This window comes from Nothobranchius furzeri, chromosome 14 (assembly GCF_043380555.1).
Source record: "Nothobranchius furzeri strain GRZ-AD chromosome 14, NfurGRZ-RIMD1, whole genome shotgun sequence".
Lineage (NCBI taxonomy): Eukaryota > Metazoa > Chordata > Actinopteri > Cyprinodontiformes > Nothobranchiidae > Nothobranchius > Nothobranchius furzeri.
The window spans coordinates 24,392,002-24,412,741 of NC_091754.1; the positions used below are offsets into that span (position 1 = coordinate 24,392,002).

The 20,740-nt window shown below is 41.7% G+C and overlaps 1 protein-coding gene across 1 annotated transcript; it reads left to right on the forward strand.

Moving 5' to 3' along the window:
* On the forward strand, positions 1-20,586 carry fstl1b (follistatin-like 1b). The gene is made up of 11 exons (XM_015966283.3): positions 1-157; positions 261-317; positions 14,581-14,682; positions 14,758-14,887; positions 16,000-16,032; positions 16,311-16,441; positions 16,885-17,003; positions 17,356-17,468; positions 17,957-18,073; positions 18,158-18,252; positions 20,071-20,586. The coding sequence occupies exons 2-11, from the start codon at positions 261-263 to the stop codon at positions 20,110-20,112; spliced, it is 939 nt and encodes a 312-aa protein (XP_015821769.1). The 5' UTR covers positions 1-157; the 3' UTR covers positions 20,113-20,586.
* Positions 20,587-20,740: the final 154 nt, after the last annotated feature.

Below are 20,740 nucleotides of genomic sequence, written 5' to 3' on the forward strand. Positions count from 1 at the left end.
GTGAGGAGAGAGGAGGAGGGAAGACCGACGGACGGAGGAATTCCTCAGCGCTCCTCAAATTTCTCCAAACCGCGGACCTCCAGCTCCTCTCCACCCGGACAAATAACCCGACCAGCTCCCCGCTTGTCTCCTGTGCCGAGCCGCCTTTTACGCAACGGTACGGACAGAAAAAAAATGGTTTTATAAGTTGAAATCGGATGCACTCCTTCATTTTGTGTTTCTCCTCCTCACCAAACCTCACTTTCTCTTTTTGTTTCCAGATGTGGAGAAGTGTCCCCGCGCTGCTTCTGGTGGCCCTCGCAGTCTCCAACGCTGAGGTAAACTTCTACTTGTTTATTTTTTCACTTTATCGTACATTTTATCTCATGAAAACGTCTCCAGATGTTGTGTTACAAACACTTTTGTAACACCGCAGCTTTGTTCACAGAGTACACATCTGGAAAAGCTCGGATTTATCGCGATAACTCCAAGCTCCAATAGTTTTTAGTTATTTGAACCCCATTTACAACAGAGACAATAAAACTAGTAACATTTAACTAAACCTTCACTGGTTTTATAGAAAGAATTTCTAATTTAATTTTTTTAAAGAAACAAATAGAAAATAAACTTAATTTCCTTATAATTTTGTCTTTTTGTGCTGGATTGAAATGAATGAGACACAGCTGCACTCCTCTTGGTCAGTTTTGCCAACAGAACAGCAGAAGCTGCCAAAAGCCAATGGAAAAAAAGCCAGTAGTGACAGGTGGTTGTAAAAAGGACAGAAAGAAGCTGTATATCTTACATTTCCTGTTCTCTTTGGACTGTCATGGTCTCCTTTATCAGTTTTGCACAGTTATGTTGCTGGCAGCTGCCCTTATGACATACGAACACCATGTTTGGGTGGTTGGTCAAAAAGACCGTGTGTTTGTGTTAACTGGAGTGGTGGATGTGCTCATGGGCTGTGAGAATGCTCACCTTCTGGGTCTCACACCGCCGCGCTAAAGTGGTCCAGCCTCTGAGTAAACACGCTGGTTATGTGCAGTTAGAGGCATGATGGCACATGGAGAAAACACACCAACAATAGGGTGGTAAAGCACCTTTAGCTGGGTAATTGGACAGATTTGATTGAAAAATGTGAAGTTTTACTAAATGTGCTGCAAGTAGACACATTAGATAAAATTATAGTGATGTAGGAGTAGAAATAGCACGCAAAAACACACTTTTCAAGTACTTTTTTAAGTAAATGAGTTTTCTATAATAAAAAGAACTATTATTTATTAATTCCTTTGGGGAAATAATTGCTCCACATTTCACCCATACTTGAGGAGCAGTGGGCTGCCTCAGGGGCAACTTCAGGGTTCAGTAATTTGCCCAAGGATACTTCAACACATGGTCTGTGGGGACTGGGATCAAACCGTACACCTTCTGCTCATTGGTCCACTTCTCGCCCCACTCAGCCAGTTTTTGTTTCAAAAGTTAAGAGGGTTTAAAAAGTAGACTAGTAGTTAGCTTCATCGCTTTAATGTTTTTGGTTTGGAAGTTTTAAAGTGACAAAGATTAAGAACACTTAATATCTTAGCTGCAGTAGATAGATAGCAGAAGAGGTCCGTATTGGTTTTTCTATCACTGATGCTGATATGCACTGCTGACTTTCATGGCCGATATCTAGACGTTTTCCACCTTATTTTCATGTTAAAATGTCTCTACAAGCATCAGTTGATGAATTTCTGAAGCCGAATCAGCTTTTGAACTGATGCAAAGCTCAGTGTTAACGTCAGTCAATTGCCCCTAGGGGATGATTAAAGTTTTTTTTAAATTGAATTGAATTGAATTGAGACACCTAAATAATGTTAATTTAGAGTATTTATTGTACAGATGTTATTAGTTAAAGTAAAACTGCAATGAAATTCTGCAACAGCACCGGGCTGCCTGAGGATGTGCCTGACTTTAAATCGGCTTTACTAGGGACAAATATCGGACAATATGCTGATATATAAATAAACGATAAATGTCAGCCGATATATCTGTCTACCCCTAGATAGCAGGTCTATAAAAGTCCCTAAAGATAAAAATAATGCTATCAATAAGGTTAGCAGTTAAAAGTTATTTTCTACCAATGATAAATAACTGTCAGCACCTTCAAAGCTTACAAACCAATACAAAACTGTCAGATTATTGGAGGCTGGTTGCCAAGGCAACAGGTTCTAGACAGCGAAACTCAAATTTTATTGGTAAAATATCTGACTTTCTGCTAATTTTGTCACATAAGAGGGCAGAGTAACCAACGCATGGTTCCATAATGAGTGATTCTGATGTTTTACCTGCAAAAAATGGAAGCAAACTTATACTAGTTGGCACTTGATGGCCTCAAGCTTTGGAGACACAGCTGTTCAACACCTGGCTTTGTGCTGACTGCTTTGTTGACACACACAATTACACGGTGTACCCAAAACATTCATCTAATTAGAATTTAGATATTTTCTGTCCTTTTCACGTCAGCACAAGGTAGACCCATCTAGTCTATTTTTACAGCCTAACGCAGATGGCTGTTAGTGCATCAGCTGCAACAACATCGCTCATAACCCGGCATGCAGGCCCTCCCCACTGACCTTATCCTGCTTCCCCTGCCTTTGCCTGCTGGCTGCTAAATGTGCCATTGTGTGCGTCTTTATTGAATTTGTGCTCGTGCTCCGTGAGGTACGGCACGGGGGAGACGGAGCACGCAGCAGGGAGCGCTGAATGTTGTAAATGGGGAGACATTAGAAAGACATCCATTCTCCTGAGGTAATTGCCTTGATAATATATGGCCTGTTGACTGCCGTGGGAAGAGCGTGAACTGGCATGCCACTGTGCTGTCCAAAAAAAGAGGTCACTAAGTTGGAGCAGCAAGGAGTCTGATCGGCTCAAAGGATGGGTGGTAAATTACAAAACTCAGCCTTGAAAAGAGGTGGAATGATAGATGGAAGCTTGATTTTCTGAGCACTGACTGATGTTTTGTTTATTTCGCTTAATTTTATTCCTGGTGTGACTACAGACTATGAGGATGGTACCTCTTCATTTATTATCAAAGTGAATGCCTGCTTGCTTCAGGAGGTGAGGAATTGCTGTGTTTGAAGATAAGCAGCTCAAAAATAGTGCGGCTGGGTGGCCAGAGCCGGGGAATCGTGGAAAAAAAAAAAGGAATTACAAAAGCTGTGAGTGTGAAAGTGGGTGCTTGTCTGCAGGCGGGAGGAGAGATCTGCATCTGGTGGATGCAATGGTGATGTTTCACTAAAGCACACTAAGAGTTTGATATGCAAAAGAGGTCAAATGCAGGGAGAGAGAAAGTCATAGGAGTTGCAGCCCCGAGGGAAGCATGTGCAGATGTATTAACAGAAGAGACAGCTGTTTAGATTGATGTTTTCATGGCATTGTGATCTCATTAGGTGGAAGGGAGAAGGTGTGGAGTGACACAGTGGTGCTCTGGAAAACACAAATATAGTCTTAAAGAGGATGTGAGTCCAGAGAGAGAAGCAGAAAGGCTTATTATTGAGGATAAAAAAGAACAGGGGCTCTGGATCTATAGCAGGCCTAATTGAGTCATGGCCTGTTCTGCAGACACACTCTGATGCTTACATGTGGATGCTTGTTCTTCCTCATTCAAGGTGGGCTAAAAATATCTGTCCAGGTGGACGGAACATGAGCATTAGAGGGGACGCTGCGTCCTCTCTCCGTATCAGCCTGCTCTAATTACTGCAGCCCAACAGCCGGTCACTGATCCTGAGCAGGGCCCGTGTGGGGCGGTGAGATAGTGCGGTGTAAAAACAGAGAGGAGAGGCTGCTTTGTGTCCCTGCGACGTGCGCTCTCATCTCTCTTGGCTCGTCCTGAAAGGAGTCTTCTTTTAGCTTAGCAGCAGCAGCAAAGGTGTCTTATCATTACAGTGGCTCTGCAATCAGAGGAGCTGCTTCTAAATTAGTGAGCACAAATTATAGAGGAGGCTTCTTTGAACAGAGCTTCTAAGGAAGAGATGGTGAAGGTGCATTCACATGAGTTAAAAATCAAACATCCACTCTTAAACAGTTCTCTCTCTCTCTATTTTTATATATGTCTGTGTTTATAGTCTTTGTCTATAAACCCCAAAATTACTTAGACGTTCAGATTTTTTAAGGTTTTCCAGGCATGTTCATCAAGTTCAGAAAGCATGTATTGAATGCACATAACTGATTCATTTTTGGCTAATTGAGATGACAGCTAATCAACCATTGTCACCTCGAATGAGTCCACAGTTCAGTTCATTATACATACTGGTACTGACTGAGCTGTATTTTGAGCTGTTTTTCGAGTTGAGAGACATTACAACACATAATCTGTGCACCAATAGATTAATCTAGACCAGGGTTAGGCAATCCTGCTCCAGGAGTGCCGCTATCCAGCATGCTTTATTATTTTCCCTATTCTAACATATCTGATTTATATCTGGAGATAATTAACAGGCTTCTGCAAAGCTTGCTAACTGGATGAACGGGTGATTCAACCATTCTTTTAGGTGTGCTGGAGCTAAAAACTACAGATAGTGGCACTTCCGGACCAGGATTGCTTAACCCTGGCCTAGAACAACCGAAGCAGTAAAATGATTTTTCTCTGCAGGTTGTTCTAGCCATGCTCCATTGGAGCGTCAGCAGGTCTACCATTGGTCTGAGAAATTTGGTGCCTTGCCAATCACAAGGCTTGATCAGATGCGACAGATTAAAATAACTAAGATGGTGATAGGTCTTTGGCATCAACTTTGAACTTGGTCTTTTCTCTGAGTCAAGAGCGGATAGAGATACTTAAGTCCTTTATTTAGAAAAAAGATGTATTTGCGTCTTCTTCGACAGTCAGTGCGTTTACATGTGCATCAGAAAACCAACCTATTTCCATAAATAGACTGACGTCGTTTTTTTTAAATGCATGTCAACACGTTAGTCCTTCTGAAGTGAACTGGTTCTAATCGTACTGAAGCACCCAGAAAATGCGGACTGCACCTGCAGGTAAACGGCTCCGTCGAGCTGATACCCATAACTTCTGGAAGTGGCAAGACTGAGAAAGAGGTCTTTTGATAATATAATTGCCAAAAAATAACATGTGTAACTCCATCAAACAGTACAGTACGTACCAAAGAAGCTGTGCTGCAGGGTTGTTGTTGTCCATTCCTTAAGCCATCGTGCATATCCCGTTTATACTCCGTCTGCTTCACTCCTGCCAGTGTTTTTTTTACTATCTGTGTTGCTATAAGCTAACTTTAAGAATGCCGACACAACAGGGTGCATGTCGCCACTTGCTGTACTGGAGTGGAACCAACTTAATTTGAGAGTTTGGTTTCCTAACATACATGTAAACTAGAATGAAGACTGAGTTTATTGCTTTAGATCAACCTAGATCGACTTGAATGTGCATGTTAACCACTGAGTGCATAGCGGACTGTCTCGTTGTTGGACATCTGTAGCAGTGAGCACGTCACGTTGTTCATTGTCCAATAGCGTGCAGAGACAGTTTGAAAGACAACCGTAGGTTCCGCCCCACCACTGAGATCTGTCTATGGGTTGTGGCCAGACTACATTTTCACATATAAAGGATGGGTTGCCAGGCTAACAGACTGCATAATACGTTGCAATATTGTTAGAGTTTTTCAAAAGATTTAACCAGAATGGCTTTAATGCATTCCTCAAAGGATGTTAGATCTTTATTATAAACTGCATCTGCAAAGTCTACTTTTATCTTTCCCTTTTCTTTTCATTAGAATTGGGTGTTTTGAAGCAAGTAAACACCTAAAACATGCAGGATAACAGCTCTGTGGTTAAGAATTCACTAGAACACATTGTGGTTAACTAGTTGTTTTTCTTCTCATTTGTTATTGAGACCTTCATATCTGAATTCATGAACCATGGAATTCATGAAAATGTGATTTTCTTATTATCACAGACCACGGCGTATCACAATGCTGGCAGGGAGAAATGAATTTCACATTTGATCAGACTCGTGTGCCGTTTTAATCCACCATTACGTCTAACTGAATCTATCTGTTCAATAATAAAGCAACAAGTTATTTAAATGCTTCAAACTTTATATGAACCAAGTTAACAAGCCATAAAACTGTGAATTGTACAAAGTAGGCCCTTCATTCACCACTACCAGATCAGATCAGTGGAAGTATGTTTGAAGGGGATCTTGGGGGGGTCCTGTCCTTTGGTTTGGATCATTTGGAGCTCAATGGAATGTGGGTCTGTGGTCTGGACTTGCTTCTAGTTGCTGTCAGATCCAATCAGATTGAGATTTAGGAGTCTGAAGGCCAAACAATGGCTTGAGACTCCTTTTAGTCATTTCTAAACAGTTTGGCGAGTGCAGATGATGTGATGGATGCAACCTTAAAAAATAAAAGTGTCCCAAAATAGAAAATGTAAACAGGATACCGAGACTTCACTTTTCAACGACTGCAATAAACAGAGATGTGTCATCCATCTTTATGATCTACACTGAAACCATCAAAGTAAAAAAAAGAATAAATGTTTTACTGAACTTTTCAAAATGGCTGAAACTGAAAACCAAACCTCCTCAGCATAATGACAACCTTAAGAAACTGTTATCAAGATATGGTTTTGTGAAAGTATGAAAAAAATAAACAAAAAAATATTCTGAGTGGACGAAAATGGACACTAATAAAGATTTGTCTGTTTTGAAATAAATGTATCAAGCAGTTCAGTGAATAAAAGAAGTTGGTCAATGTGAAAACCAATGTATTGCCCTAAAATGTCCCAAGAAGTGAAAGAAAACAGACTTTTTCAGAGCTCAGTAGATCTCCATGTTAGTTTGTGACACTTAACCCTCTCAGACTCAAAATTAGTTTTGATAAAAGAATGAAAAACTAAGCCCTTCAGGGGTACTTCTGAGTAAATAAAATGCTCATGAAACAGATATGTGGAGTAACCAGGTAGGTAGGTTTTAACTGTTGCAAATCTGCAACGCCTGCCTCCAGAGGGTTAAAGCTGTTATAGCAAATCTAACAAGCTAGCTTTTAAACACAAACATGGTCAGGGAACGCTCACCCCTCCCCTCGGGTATCTTCTCTGAGAAGCTTCTGTCGAAACTGGAAACACACTTTGCTAGAGGAAACGAGATAGCGCTAAACACCAATCATCGTTTTCTAGGTCCAAACATCTTTTGTTGTCCTTTTTCTTCAAATGGTGTTTTTCTTTTAGGGACTCTGGTTGTTCATCCTAAATTTGAAGCGGTAGCAGCTGACTGTTTTTCCTTATCTGATACCATTGAGTTGAAACCCTCTCACACCAGTGGTGTTCTGTTGCTAAATACACAAGTGTGTAATGAATGGATAACCCAGAGAACTGCGAACGTACGACAGTTTGGCGAGACCGACAACCAGATGTTCCAATGGTTGCTTTTGGTCCAAAACGTGTTATTGTGGTTTTTAGACAAATGCAAGAGAGCCACTTTATTTAATTTTCATGATTTTTTTTATCCCCACAATATGTTTATAGATATACTTTGTTAGCATGTTGTTAAGAGGCAAGAAAAAATGTTTTAGGTAATTTGTTGTCCAAATTTACCATTGTAGTTTTGATTGATCACTAATATTTTTTGCTTATTTGAATTTACCTCAAGGTTTTGGTACATGTGAATGGGTTTCTTTAAACTTGAAAGAAGACTAAAGCATCTGCAGCTGAAGTTGATTCTAACCAATGAATGCTTCCAGCTTTGCGTCAGAGACAGTTTGGTTCTGGTGCCGTGGCAGCTTACCCAACAGCTTTTTAAACAAACTCCACAGACTGTAAACAGGTTTGTTCCCTTTCCAAACATTTTCCAGCTATTTTCCCCGATACTGGCCTCAGGGAGGAGGGCAGACAATCTGCTCGTTCCCCTGGCTGGAGTCGGAGCCTTGGCCCTCCCTTCTCCGTCAGTCGCTTTAACTTCCTGTCGACACAAAAATAGTCCAGAACTGAGACCACAATGAAAAAAAATAGACAGAGAAGAAAAGTCAGAAAGGATATTGGAGTGAAATGGACAGAAAGAAGTTGAGGAGAGAGAGAAGAATGTAGTTTTGTTCTTTGAACTGAAAGAGAACCCTGTTGTCTCAGCAGAAGAACGTTAGGGTGAACAGAACCAGGGGTGTTGCTGTTTTAGTGTTTTATATCCCTGGTGACGTTTTAACTGCTAGCAGATGCAGCTCTGCCCAGACTGTGACTTATTTCCCCTTTTCTTTTGCTTCTTTTTGTCCATTGTTTTCTGTTTTCTGGTCCCCTTTCAGTCGAACTGCGGTTTTCAGATCTCAGCTCTGAAAGATTGGGCCGGGTGGTTCTAGAATAACAGGCTGGAGACCACAGATGACATCATCCTGTTCGCTTATGCATTCCTTTCACATTAAAAAAGAAAAGATGCTGTAATCGTTACCCAGAGTTCCTTTTTCTCTCTGCCTCGTCCCCAAATAGAGAGACTTTGACCCGGTATCACCAGCAGAGCTCCTACAAAGTGTGCGTGTCTTTGTAACACATCAGCATTCCTTTGGCCTCATTATTCCAAGGACATACCTGGACTTTTCCATGTTCAGCTGTCAATCAAATATCGTTTACTCCGGGAAATGCTCACCGAGTGAGCATCAGAGCTCAGGGGAAACATGCCAGCGGATTGTGTCATTTTGGGAGCTGATTAAGGCTTTTTTTTTTGCTATAAGTTGTTTCTCTAGAGGCCCTCGAGTACAGGAGAGAGGAGAGAGTAACGGGGATTTGATGTGCATAAAGATACAGTCGATTAAATTCAAGTCTTGAGAGTTTGGGACCCTAGGAATGTAAATTATTGAGGCCAAATGCTACATATTTATGTAATGACTGAAAAGCAGAGGCGATGATAGTCTTGTCATGTTGCTCCCCTGTGTGATGGATTAAGCCACAAGCTCACACGGATTCCTTTAAGGAGGAAACTGGAACACAGTGAGAGTAGGTTTCATTGCTGCTGGCTCTGCTCCACTTCTCTCCTAATTTCCTCTTGAAAGAGAAGTAAGATGGAGATCTTTGAGGAGTTGAAGGAAGCGTGTCTCTCAGCTTGAGCCCCGTCTGTCATGTTTGCTCCTCCTAACATGTGAAGATGAAGATTGTTGGAAAATTTGGAGCTGGAGACTAAACATGAGTAATAACCAAAAAATACTCGGGAGGGGAGGGAGCACCTCTCTGACCCAGATACAGAGGAGTTTTGGATCAAGACGAAAAGCGTTGGACATCAGCTGAGGCACAGCATAGCTCAGGAATGCACCCCCCTCCCTCTTTCCTCCCTGCATTCTCCTGATTCTGTCTGTTTCCTGTTTCACCTTTTGTTTAGCTTCTATTTTTCACCTCATCCTTCACGGCACGGATGTAAAACTCTCGGTTGAACTTTGAGTTAACGACAGGTTTTGGTGTTCTGGTTTCAGGAGTCAAACACCAAACTTTAAGCTGGCATTGAGCAGGGTGTCATCTTTTGGTGCTTTCCTCATATCTGAACAGTTTGCATAAAACAGAGAACAAAAATTATGTTATAGGGAAGCAAATAAAAACAGATGTGTTAAAATACTGAAACAGTTGATGCACCACATAAGTTATTATAATTAGCTACTTCTCCATTTTTAAATGTTTTGTTACAGATTCAGATTTTCCTGTTACCCGTACACACTAAATGTTCGGCAGTGACTAATAAAGTATGAAAGAGCTCCTAAAATTCAGCAGTGGTGCCCCAAGAAAAGTTAGCGGGGGCGTCATGTGCCCCCACCCCCCAGTCACCCCTTGAACTTATAGGAACTAAACAACAAACTAAATCCCAGAGTGATAGTCTCAAACTGTCCATTAGGATCGACTAAAGGATGATGCATCTCTCAGGTCTGGTGTCAAGTAATTTTCATCTTGTTGGCTGTTCTGGGGTGTTCACAATCCACAAATCAATGTTGTCTCATAATGGAGCTCAGGGTGCATTGTGGGGATGAAATCATGGTGACATCCACAGAAGCATTGATTGGTTTGGGTAATCGATGAAGCCTCTTCTTTATATACACACAGTTTTTGTGCTGCCTACATTCTCATCTGCAGTAAAAACTCAACCCCGACTATGAGCTTCAAATTGTTCAAGCTGAGGAAATCTTCACCTGCTACTTATTCCTACATTGAGATTCCCTTCACACCTTCCTCCTCCTATTCTTTCTGCTCTTTCATTTTCCTCCTTTGAGCTCCTCCAAAGCTCAATGAGGCTGCCCCAAGTTCACTGTGTTTTATCAGCTGAACACAGAACTTATGTTTTAATCATCATAAATACTTCAGGTAATTTCATTATCCTGACAGTCTGATCGTAGAAATGAGTGGCTGAAAAAAGAAACACGAGAAGTTAGATGATCCTGCATGCACTCAGTATTAAGCTAATGGCAGCTTCTTCTGGGATGAGCCTTTTTATTTTGTTATGATCCATTAAGAAAAAAGCAAACGTGGTTAGTTTGAAATGGGAAAATGCTTCATTTACTCTGAGTGAAATATGGCTCATTTGTGACATTACTCAGTGTTTTTGTGAAAGAGCAAGTTCACTGAGAAACCATTATTTACTTGTTATGCTTAAAATATTAATTAATAATGTGAAAATAGTCTTCTACCTCTATTCCCTGCATTAAAGTTAAAGTCCCATAGTCACCATCACACACTGGTGAAATTCATCTCCACATTTGACCCATCCCCATGGAGGGGAGCGGTGAGCTGCAGCAGGTGGCTGCTCTGGGGCACTATTTGGTGGACAGGAGAAGGTTGTGTGAGTCCAGGGTGTAGGTTGGCAGGCAGGCAGGCAGAGTGATGGAGAGTGGAGGCCAGAGGATCCTGAGCAATGAGAGGAGGAAAACAACTCCAGGCGTGGTTAGAGGATGCAAGGCACGATACTAGAAACAAGAGCATACAGGATCTCATAGAACAAGTTCGTTAGAAGATCAGGTAATGTACTGGGCTAGAAGCTACCCTGGTGAGAGTATCAACCGTCGCTGGACTTGTGTCACAACGCTCCTTAAATCCCCTGGCCCTCTGATTAGCGGAATCAGGATCAGCTGGAGCTCGTGCCACGCCCACCTGCAACACAAACAGCTGACTGCCAGGTTACCTCACCTGCTGATAGAGGCAGACCGTGACAGTTGTAGCCTGCATGCGTGCCGTTGCGCACTGGATCCGGCCCAGGTTTCAGCTCTTCTGCCCCGCCATCACCTGCTGCAGCCTGTGGCGCGCTGCTGCCGGCCAGCTCCGACCTAGGAATGAGCTCCCCTGTCCCGCTGGGAGGGTTTCAAACACCGCCATCCTTTGCTAGAGATCTGGCGCGCTGCTGCGCCCGCGTTGTTTATTCTGTTATTGTTACCGGTACTTGTCGTGCAATGTGAAATGCTTGGTCTCAAATTTTGTAAGAAAAATAATAAAATTTCCCCCCAAAATGTGACTAACATATGTTTTTTCTTCTTCATTATACACTTTATGGCTGGTGCGACTTATACTCCGGAGCGACTTATAGTCCGGAAAATACGGTAATTAGCACAACTACAAACATAATCTCTGCTCCTCTGGTCTTTTTTCCTCCTAAAGGAAGGATTTTAGGTTAGCTAAACTTACAGCCATCTTCCCTTTGTTTTTCTCCGTGTCATGTTCAATGAGCGGTGTCCAGCTCAGATGTTCAGATGGGAATCTTTTCTTGAGCGATTTAGCTACATCTGCGATTTGCGTAGAATAAAGTGCCAGTTCGTCTGCATGCGTCGGGGTAATTCTTTCTATTCTTTCTCCTTCAAAATAAACGGTCAAATACGGGAACTATCCGGTCAACACAAGCCCTGCTTTTAACTGTTCTGTTTTCTTGTGAAAATAGATCAAATTTAACTTGATTAACACCAGAGCCAGGCACACTGCGCCGTTATCTCCGTCACTGTAAATGAGGGAAAAACAAATTGATCGGATCCTTTTCTGACCTTCCCCACCTACAAAGTTTAATTACAACAATCAAACGTGACAGAGCCTGGATTTGTATTCTGAAAAGTCTAAACATGTTTTAAAAAGAAACGTATGACAAAAGTGGCACCTGCTCAGTAAAACCACCAACAGGGTGAAAAATATCAAAATATTGTCGGCAGAGACGGGCTACAACTTCTGGATCCACTTTATATAAATCATTTTATTGATTATCGTCTTATGAAAGATAACTTTGACATACACGAGCGACCGGTACTGGCTGCTGTCACCTGTTGTGAGCAGCGCTCTGCTGTCTGAGGGTAGGCCCCGCCCACAACGCCGCGGCTGCTGTGGCTCCCAGTGTTGTCTTTACTGTGGGAAACGGGTAATCATGGCTCTTTGATGGGAGCAGGTTGCCGACCCCTTGTTTAAGTGTTTCAATTTTTTTTATGAATTTGATTAAAAATAAAGGCGCCCGGCCCGGCCCGTGTCCGAGGTAATTACCCAGTCGTTGGCCCAAAGCCCGACCCGAGGGCCTAGGGCTTCAGTGCAGGGCTCTAGTAGTTTGGCTAGGTAATGTCGATGTGCAGGCTCTGACAAACTTGGAGGAAACCACCGATCTGTTTGAGCTCATGAACTGGCTCAGCCCATTGGAGCATTGGGATGTAGAACTTTATAATCCCAGACATGAGTGAGTTTGATTAATTTACTTTAAGGACCATGTATGTAACACTTAATTCACATCTTCTCTACACAACTTGCTCAATCAGAAGATAAAGTCAAAACCAAATACAAACCAATCTCAGTGGGCTGAAGTAATCAATCCCTGCACAATAGATTGCTACAGCAACTATAATGCTTAAAATGTGCAACTTTTAAAAATAAACCTATAAAAAAAGTCTGATATCTTTAAATCTCAGTTAAAAGTACCAGAAAACCTAAAAGATCGACAAAAGTAGTGATTTGTTTATATGGTAATGTATATCGAAATCGACCAATATAACACTTAATATCGTGATGGGAAATTGTTTCCATGGGGCCCAGCCCTGATGTAGACAGATGATGTAAAAGAGAACCATGCTTGTATCCACAGTATCCTTGTAGCCTCAGTCAGACATGACTAATGACCACAGCCTCTCCTGATTTAGTAAAAGTCACATACAGTCGCCATCTCCTCCCTTAGCTGTGTCATAAAATCTGTCATTGGAGTGGGATCACACTGCTGTGTATCAGCGGTGATGCCTGATCCGATCGACAGCTCTCTGAAACAACGGGAGCCTGGAAATGTGCTCACTATGGCAACGAGCCACTTAAAACAACAGCCTCCGCGTTCATTAGCTAAATGTCAGGGATCCTTTGCTTGGAGAGGAACGGACTGACAGACTTCTATCTTTGTAGCAGGTTTATTTAAAGGGCTCGTCCATTATTCATGTCTCCACAGGTTCAGATGGGCCACCGATCCATTTGAACCCAACTGTCCAATTTGCTCTGGGCCACCAAGCTGCTTTGAAGATTTTCCATGACCTCGACAGAGGAGTGTGTGTGTGCACTCTGTAGAAATGAAGAAATCCCCACAATGCTTCTCCTCTTGGGTTGGAATTGCATTAAGCCGGCATGTGATTATGCTTCCACCTAAATCCATCCTGCTTGGTTTACAACCAGAGGTTTAACTGGGTGCTGTGACAACAATCCACCTTCTTCTACAGCTACATACCAAACCGTACAGTCATGAAGACACACGGGCTAATGGGATCCAGCTCACATGCTGAAACACCAACTTTCAACCACGCTCAGGCAGGAAACGGGTGCTTAGGGGGGAGGAGGATGGAGGGAGGGAGCAGAGTCTGGAGAAACAGACGAGAAAAGATGCTTTCATTTTTTACAAAGCATGGGAAAACACAGCTTAGACTCCAGATGTGGAAACACCCTACAGTCAAACACACACACACACACACATGCATGCACACACACACACACACACACACACACACACACACACACACAGGGAGAGGAGGAGGTAACGAGGGTCAACATGCAGCTCTCAGAGCTCCGCTTGGCGTCTCATGATTGGTTCGATTCAGCGATGGTGATCTCACTTTTGCCTTTTTTTTTAAGTGGCAATTTTCTGAAACAAAGAAAAGTTCAAAAGTCAGAAATTAAAAGTATCAACAGGAACAATTTATACAGCGGAAAAATAAAGTTTAGGAGAGAATTTAGATAAATGAATCAAATTTTCTCTAAATAAATGTAATTTTTAACTCTCGCCAAGTCCAGTGTAAAATAAACCCCAAACATGTTAGTCAGCGTCATGAAAACTACTTAAACAATGCAAACACCAGTGTGTCAGGGCAGTAAAGTGCCTTAAAATTTTCTTTATTTAATTTGATCTAAATTTATTTGTGTATTTTGATTGAATTTAATGTTGTCACGTTGATTTTGCTGTTCTTGCTCCCAGAGGGCACGTTGACTTGCCTTTGTGCTTGAAAAGTGCAACACAAACTAAGCTGCCTTGCCTTTATCAGTTATGTGGTTAACAAAAATAACACCAGAACGCTCTCCATGCACACGAGCCTTCTGAGAACACAACAGCACCACCGTGTGTGTGAAAGCTTTTCCTAAACATCAGCGCGTTGTTCTTGTGTCACTCAGGAGCTGAAGAGCAAGAGCAAGGTGTGCGCCAACGTATTCTGTGGAGCCGGCCGAGAGTGTGCCGTCAGTGAGAAGGGGGAGCCGAGCTGCCTGTGCATAGAGGTGAGCGCTGGTGTGGTCCAAGTCAAACCCAGCATCGTTTTAGAAGTATTTATTTAGGAGCTGTTCTGATTGCAGAGCTGCAAGCCCCACAAGAGGTCAGTGTGTGGCAGCAACGGTAAGACCTACAGGAATCACTGCGAGCTCCACAGAGATGCTTGTCTCACCGGCTTGAAGATCCAAGTGGCTCACGATGGACACTGCCGGGGTACGAGAACTGCCACGCAACACCCACTCTCATCATGAAAATTCAATTTTAATGATTTTCTCTGACGTTATAGGCCGATTCCCCCAAAACGGGTCCCTGTTTGGTAGAATAGCACATTTAAAGTGTTTTAGTAACATTTAGTGTAACTGTAAATGATTTGACATGAAGATTTATGTCCTCTACGACACGCTTCTCATTAGTTGTGTTATCAAATAACCAATAATGTGCTGCTAATCTGAAGATAAACCACGCTCCTGATTATCAGCTCTAAGTCCAATTTCTAAAGTCGGTTGCTCATGATGCATGTGACTGATATGTGCTCCTTCAGATTCTTGTTTTTTACATTTTTGTTTAGTTTTTTGTTTTTATGCTGGAGTTCTCAGATAAAGGCGTTCAGCAGTGAATATTTTGTTTACTGCATATCCAGGTGGACTCGCTAAAGGGGCCGTTAACTTAAAAAAAAGAACATTTAGATACTTAAAATAGAATAAAGAGTATATTCTATGATTTTTATCTGAAATTTATTTTTTTCGGGGGGAAGAATCCCTCCAGGAAGACATCCTTTAACATGATATTTCTTATATTTGGCATAAATAATCATAAGTCTTTGATTTATCTGTGATTATACCTATTCACTCTGACGGCGTCACAGAGCAGTTTTAATCAGCTGCTGTACTTTGTGTACAGCCTGCTGAGGGGAAACGAAGCACCTCACACGTGCATCTACGTAAGTCTTGTTCGATTTGTAAGCGTTCTCTGATAAAAGCGAGAAACGATCTGGGTCTGACCTGCCATGAGATGCCGGAGCGTGTGTGATCTCTGAACTGGCACATATTCACGGCCCTGATAATCGGAGGTGACCGGGTTCATGGAGAGGCATTAAAAGCCGCCACACTCACACCTCTGACCTCAGCTCTTTTACTCACGCGTCTTACAACAGCACGCTATCTAAAGTGAACTTTTCACTTCTCACACGACAGAGTGTCATTGTTTCACTGCTGGCATGAACGTTGATCAGCGGCGGACGAATCAGAACGATATCGTTGTGTCACACTGACTCGTGTCATCATCTCTGAGGCTTGTTTAATGTGTTCATCTTTAATTCTTTATAGAAAAGAAAACTGGGCAGGCAGCTGCAAGTCCAGGTGAGCTTTGTGGAAGTTATGTTTCTAAGCATTTATTACAAAATATGACATTTTTTCTGAAATAATAAGATGCTTCAGTGTAAACAAGAGTGTATTTATTTGGATGCAGCTGTATTTTAAAGATTAAACACATTTAGTAGCCATTTTAATTCATTGTGTGAATGCATTTTGGTTACAGTTTAATAGAAAGACTGATGTAAAAGGCTTCCAGGATAGTTAACTGCCCCTTTGGACTATTGTTTGAAGCTATTGACCTTTGGAAATGTTTACTGCTGCAGTGGTGTGCTATGCTGCTGACCGCAACGAGCTGAGGAGTCGTGTCATCCAGTGGCTGCAGACCGAGGTCATCCCGGATGGCTGGTTCGTCAAGGGGTCCAACTTCTCTGAAATCCTGCTGAAATACTTCAAGGTGAGTCTCCTCCTCCTGCTGCTGCCCAGAAGAGCTGAAATGACCCTATTAGTGCACAGCATCACTCCAACCACCCGGATCCCTGCAGCGGACTCAAACCCAGTCTTATTATTTATGCTGCAGACCTTTCAAGTGCATTAGCTGGTAACTATAACTCAGTTTAATGAGGGTGTGCAGAGGAGGACCTGTGGTTCTTGCTGGCTTGCATGGCATTTAAGTCAATGAGCTGATGGCTCATTTAACATCAGGATCATTAGATTGGCAAAATGTTAGTTCAAATTTATATTTTTTATAAAGAAGCATTACATTTAGAAATAAACAGAACAGTTAAGACGGGGCTTTAGTAGACATTGTGTCAAACGGTGTGCTTGCAGTGTATTAAGCAAAATATTGCTAAGTTACTACAACAAAGTCATTACGGTTCATGTTTTGTGTTTCTGCAGTCTTACGCCAACAGCGACTCTCAGTTGGACTCCTCCGAACTGCTGAACTTCATCCAGCACAACGACTCGGTGGTAGAGCTACACTCCTACGCCGACCAGGAGAGCAACCGGCTGCTCAGGTCAGTTTGTTTTGAGGCTTCGTGCTTACATACAGGAACTCCGGGTGTAAGAACAACCTATGTTTGCATTTTTTCCACCTCCTTTCAAATATTTGCTCGTGATAAAACATAGATTGTGTTTGCTGTGGAGCTATTAAAAGTCCCAGCTGCCGAAAACTTGTCAGGACCAGAGCAAACACGACCAAAGGACTCCTGTGGGAGCCCTCTCTGGCTTCAACACCTGTTTTCTAAGGACTAAATCTCTCTCAACTAATTATTATTTGATGCTTCTGGTGCTTCTGATGATTTCTTGTCACTATATGTGCTTGAAAGCTCATTTTATTCTGCTTTTGCTTGTATGTTTGTTTCCCAGGAGCCTGTGTGTTGATGCGCTCATCGAGCTCTCCGATGAAAACGCCGACTGGAAGCTGAGCTTTGATGAGTTTCTCAACTGTCTGAAACCTGGTTTCAACCCACCAGAGAAGAGTGAGTTAAAGAGATGCTCTGAAATTATTCATCAGGGTGTTAGATTGAGATTTGGAGACTCAGAATAAAAAATAAAAAGCCTCCCATCCAGGAATCCTTTCCCGGGAGTTAGGAACAGTCAGTTTTGTAGTTGCAGCCTTGCTCTGCTCAGTCAGTCATCTGGTGTCGATGTATCTGGGATAAAGTTCACAGAAAGTGGAGGCATTACTCTACCAGCCAATCGCAGTGCAGTGCTAAAATCTCTAGCTGCAACAAATTCAAAAGCAAACACACACACACGCACAGACACACATCTGGCTAAGAAACAGTTTTCTCTTTTTATTCCGAGCCTTAAATTCGTTTAATGGTGGAAATTAAGACGTGGATGATGTGGCACTGAAAGGCTGACAGGCCTCAGTCATGGATACTGTTATCTACTCCTCTTGTTTATCACTCTGATGCATTTTACAGTCTCTTTGCTTAGTTCATCATCATGTGTTGTTCTGCAGAATGTGCCCTGGAAGATGAACTGTACGAGGATGGAGCAGAGACGCAGGTCGAGTGTAATCGCTGCGTTTGTGCCTGCGGCAACTGGGTCTGCACTGCGATGACCTGCAGCGGCAAAGGTCTCTGTCCTGTTTGTGAATGACTTAGAGGGATTCATTTCTCAAAAGCACACGCCCTTTGACCTTTTTTTTTTATCTGCCTAGACAAACATGGGGCTGTGGATGAGTCAGCAGATCCTGGAGCAGAGATGACGGAGGAGGAGTGGAACCTCCGTGTGGCTGAGCTCAACAAACATCAGGTCTGTACACATTAACTAATAAATTACATAAAGTGGCAAAATTCAGCCAAACAAGATGTGATTCTTATTTTACTGACTTGATCGTCTTTTGCCACAATCACAGATCTGGGATTTTCGTTTTTGAGCTTCTGCTAATAGGCCGGAGCAGAAATTCAAAGAAATGTCCCACTATAATCCATGAACTCAGTGTCTGGCTCCATGTAACCATGTTCCCTTGCTGTGTGTTTTAACGTCCATTTAAATCCCAGCAGTCCGTGAACACAAATGAACACACACCAGGCCCATCAAGAGAAAAAATAAATCCAAAGCTCAGAAATTACTAGATTTAAAGCAATAAAACTGGGTTATGGATTTTATTTAGAGGGCAGATGACAAATAAAATGATTCATTAGTCATTTTTACTAGTTTTATGTAATTCTATTATGACATTGATGCATTTATTCATTCTCTAAACACAATTCACCTCACAATGTCTAGTAATATTTAAGCTCCGATCAAACAAAGGAAACTGGTTTTACTTGTGGTGTGCAGTGGTTTATGTGTGAATGCTCTCGTGATTTTCTCAAGTTATCTCCAGAGATCCGGCTGGAGGTTACCGCTGAGTCAGCAAGGTCACATACACTGCTCCCCACAGACGAGCGGCTTTAACACATGTCTTTAACAAATGTCAAACCTGGCTGTGCGATTTTTGGCAGTCGTGCTCGAATCACCTTCAACACATAATCCTGCTTCCGAGAAAGGAGGACTTCTTAGTGAAATTGTTTATAAAGTAATGTTTGTGCGGCATTAACGCTTCTTTCCAACTATATGCACATATTTTTATCTGAAATGAAACGAGATAGCTACATTTGGTAGATGCAGAGTGAAATTTTGTGAAATTTGAAAGGCCTTCTGGGACAAAAAGGTTTCTTGGCTGGCAGCGCAAAAAAAAATAATGCTGTGTTCACATTTCACTGATGCTAGTTTTTAAATTGTGTTAATGAGTTCATTTTTGCACCCAAACATTGAAGAAATTTAGAGTCATACGGCCATTTGTGAAGTCCAATTTAAATTAGCAGGATCAAAAGAAAAAAACGACAGAGGCATTTCTGCATAGTTTTAGGTTTTTTCTTACTGTGGATGCTTAAAGACCAAGTTCACTAAGAAACCTTTGAAATCTTTGAAATATGATCGGTCACTCTGAGTTTTGCATGCAGGCTAAACGGTCCTCTACCCCTATTTTCTGCATAAGCTGCCAATATAAACAGGGAAATTATCATATTAGAAAACCAGTCAGCTCTGTCACTCAAACATTAGCATTCATGGACTCAACTATCTTGGCTACCGAGCAGGGAAGGCTGTTGCTGGTTTAGCATCCAGGAGAGAGTAGCCCTCCTCTCAGCTAGCTAACAATTTGCATTAGCAACTCCACAACGTGGCAGAACTTCTCCAGGCTTGTGTTATTTGTGGAAATAAAACATCAAAACTGCAGAGGAAACTAAGTCAGTGGTAGGTTCGTGTTGCTTTTAGCAAATCAAAGATGAGATGTCCGAAAATTGGGAAATAAGACTCCAAATCTTGTCATGTTCTGCTCACCTCCATTCTAACTCACTTCTAGTTCCCGAAACAGGAGCGCCAGAGCTTTATTTTCCTACAGAAATCCACTCACAAGACTTTCATTTATAATAGAGACCACTTCAGAAGTATTTAAAAAACAAGTAAACTTGGTCATTAAGTCATTATTGTGTTTTTTTATTTATATGTATTTTTAGTTTTTTATTTCAAGTGGTGGATCATATATTTTTGTATTTTTCAACGTTTTTATGTTTCCAAATACAGGAAACAGTCGAGAAGATGAAAGTCAGCACAAAAGAGGTCTAAGAAACGACACAGCAGAAGAAGATGGTGGTGCCAAAACCCTTCTTTTATACTTGATTTACCTTGAGTTTCATTAAACATTTATTTGTCTCTGCTATATGAATTATTATTATCCATTTTTTACAGTGTTTTAATATTTGCTGTTTGTTACATTCAAAGGCAATCAGAATGTAAGCAGACTGCCTTGTGTTCAGTACTGTAATGTTTGATTTTGTTACTGCACCTCGAGGCCCAGGGGTAGTTTTTACTACAGTCTTGATATCGTTTTTTTAAGTTACTAGGAAAGAAACAACCAAGTAGTCACTCTTTTGGAATATAGAAGTTGGTGCTTTAGATTGTTTTGAATCTGGAACCTGAGAAAGTTTGTTTGTTTGTTTAAATGGTGCCACGCATTTCTCCATCTAAATAAGATAAGAAGGTAGCGTTTTTGTTGCTTTTAACGTAGTTGCCATTTAGAACTGCCACATAACCATGACCGTTGCACTTCTCTTCTTTTCTTTGTATCTTACTGCTTAGGTAATTATTTACAGCAAAAAAAATGTTATGAAAAAAGTTTCTATGTACAGTATGTTGAGTAGGGATCTCGTGTCACCATGTTATGCTTTGACAAGTTTCCAACGTGTTTCTTTTT

Coding starts and splice junctions, on each gene's coding strand:
- fstl1b (XM_015966283.3), top strand. CDS start 261: ATGTGGAGAAGTGTCCCCGCGCTGCTTCTGGTGGCCCTCGCAGTCTCC. Junction 16,033..16,310: donor GCAGGCAGCTGCAAGTCCAG/GTGAGCTTTGTG, acceptor TTACTGCTGCAG/TGGTGTGCTATGCTGCTGAC. Junction 17,004..17,355: donor GAGAGCAACCGGCTGCTCAG/GTCAGTTTGTTT, acceptor TTTGTTTCCCAG/GAGCCTGTGTGTTGATGCGC.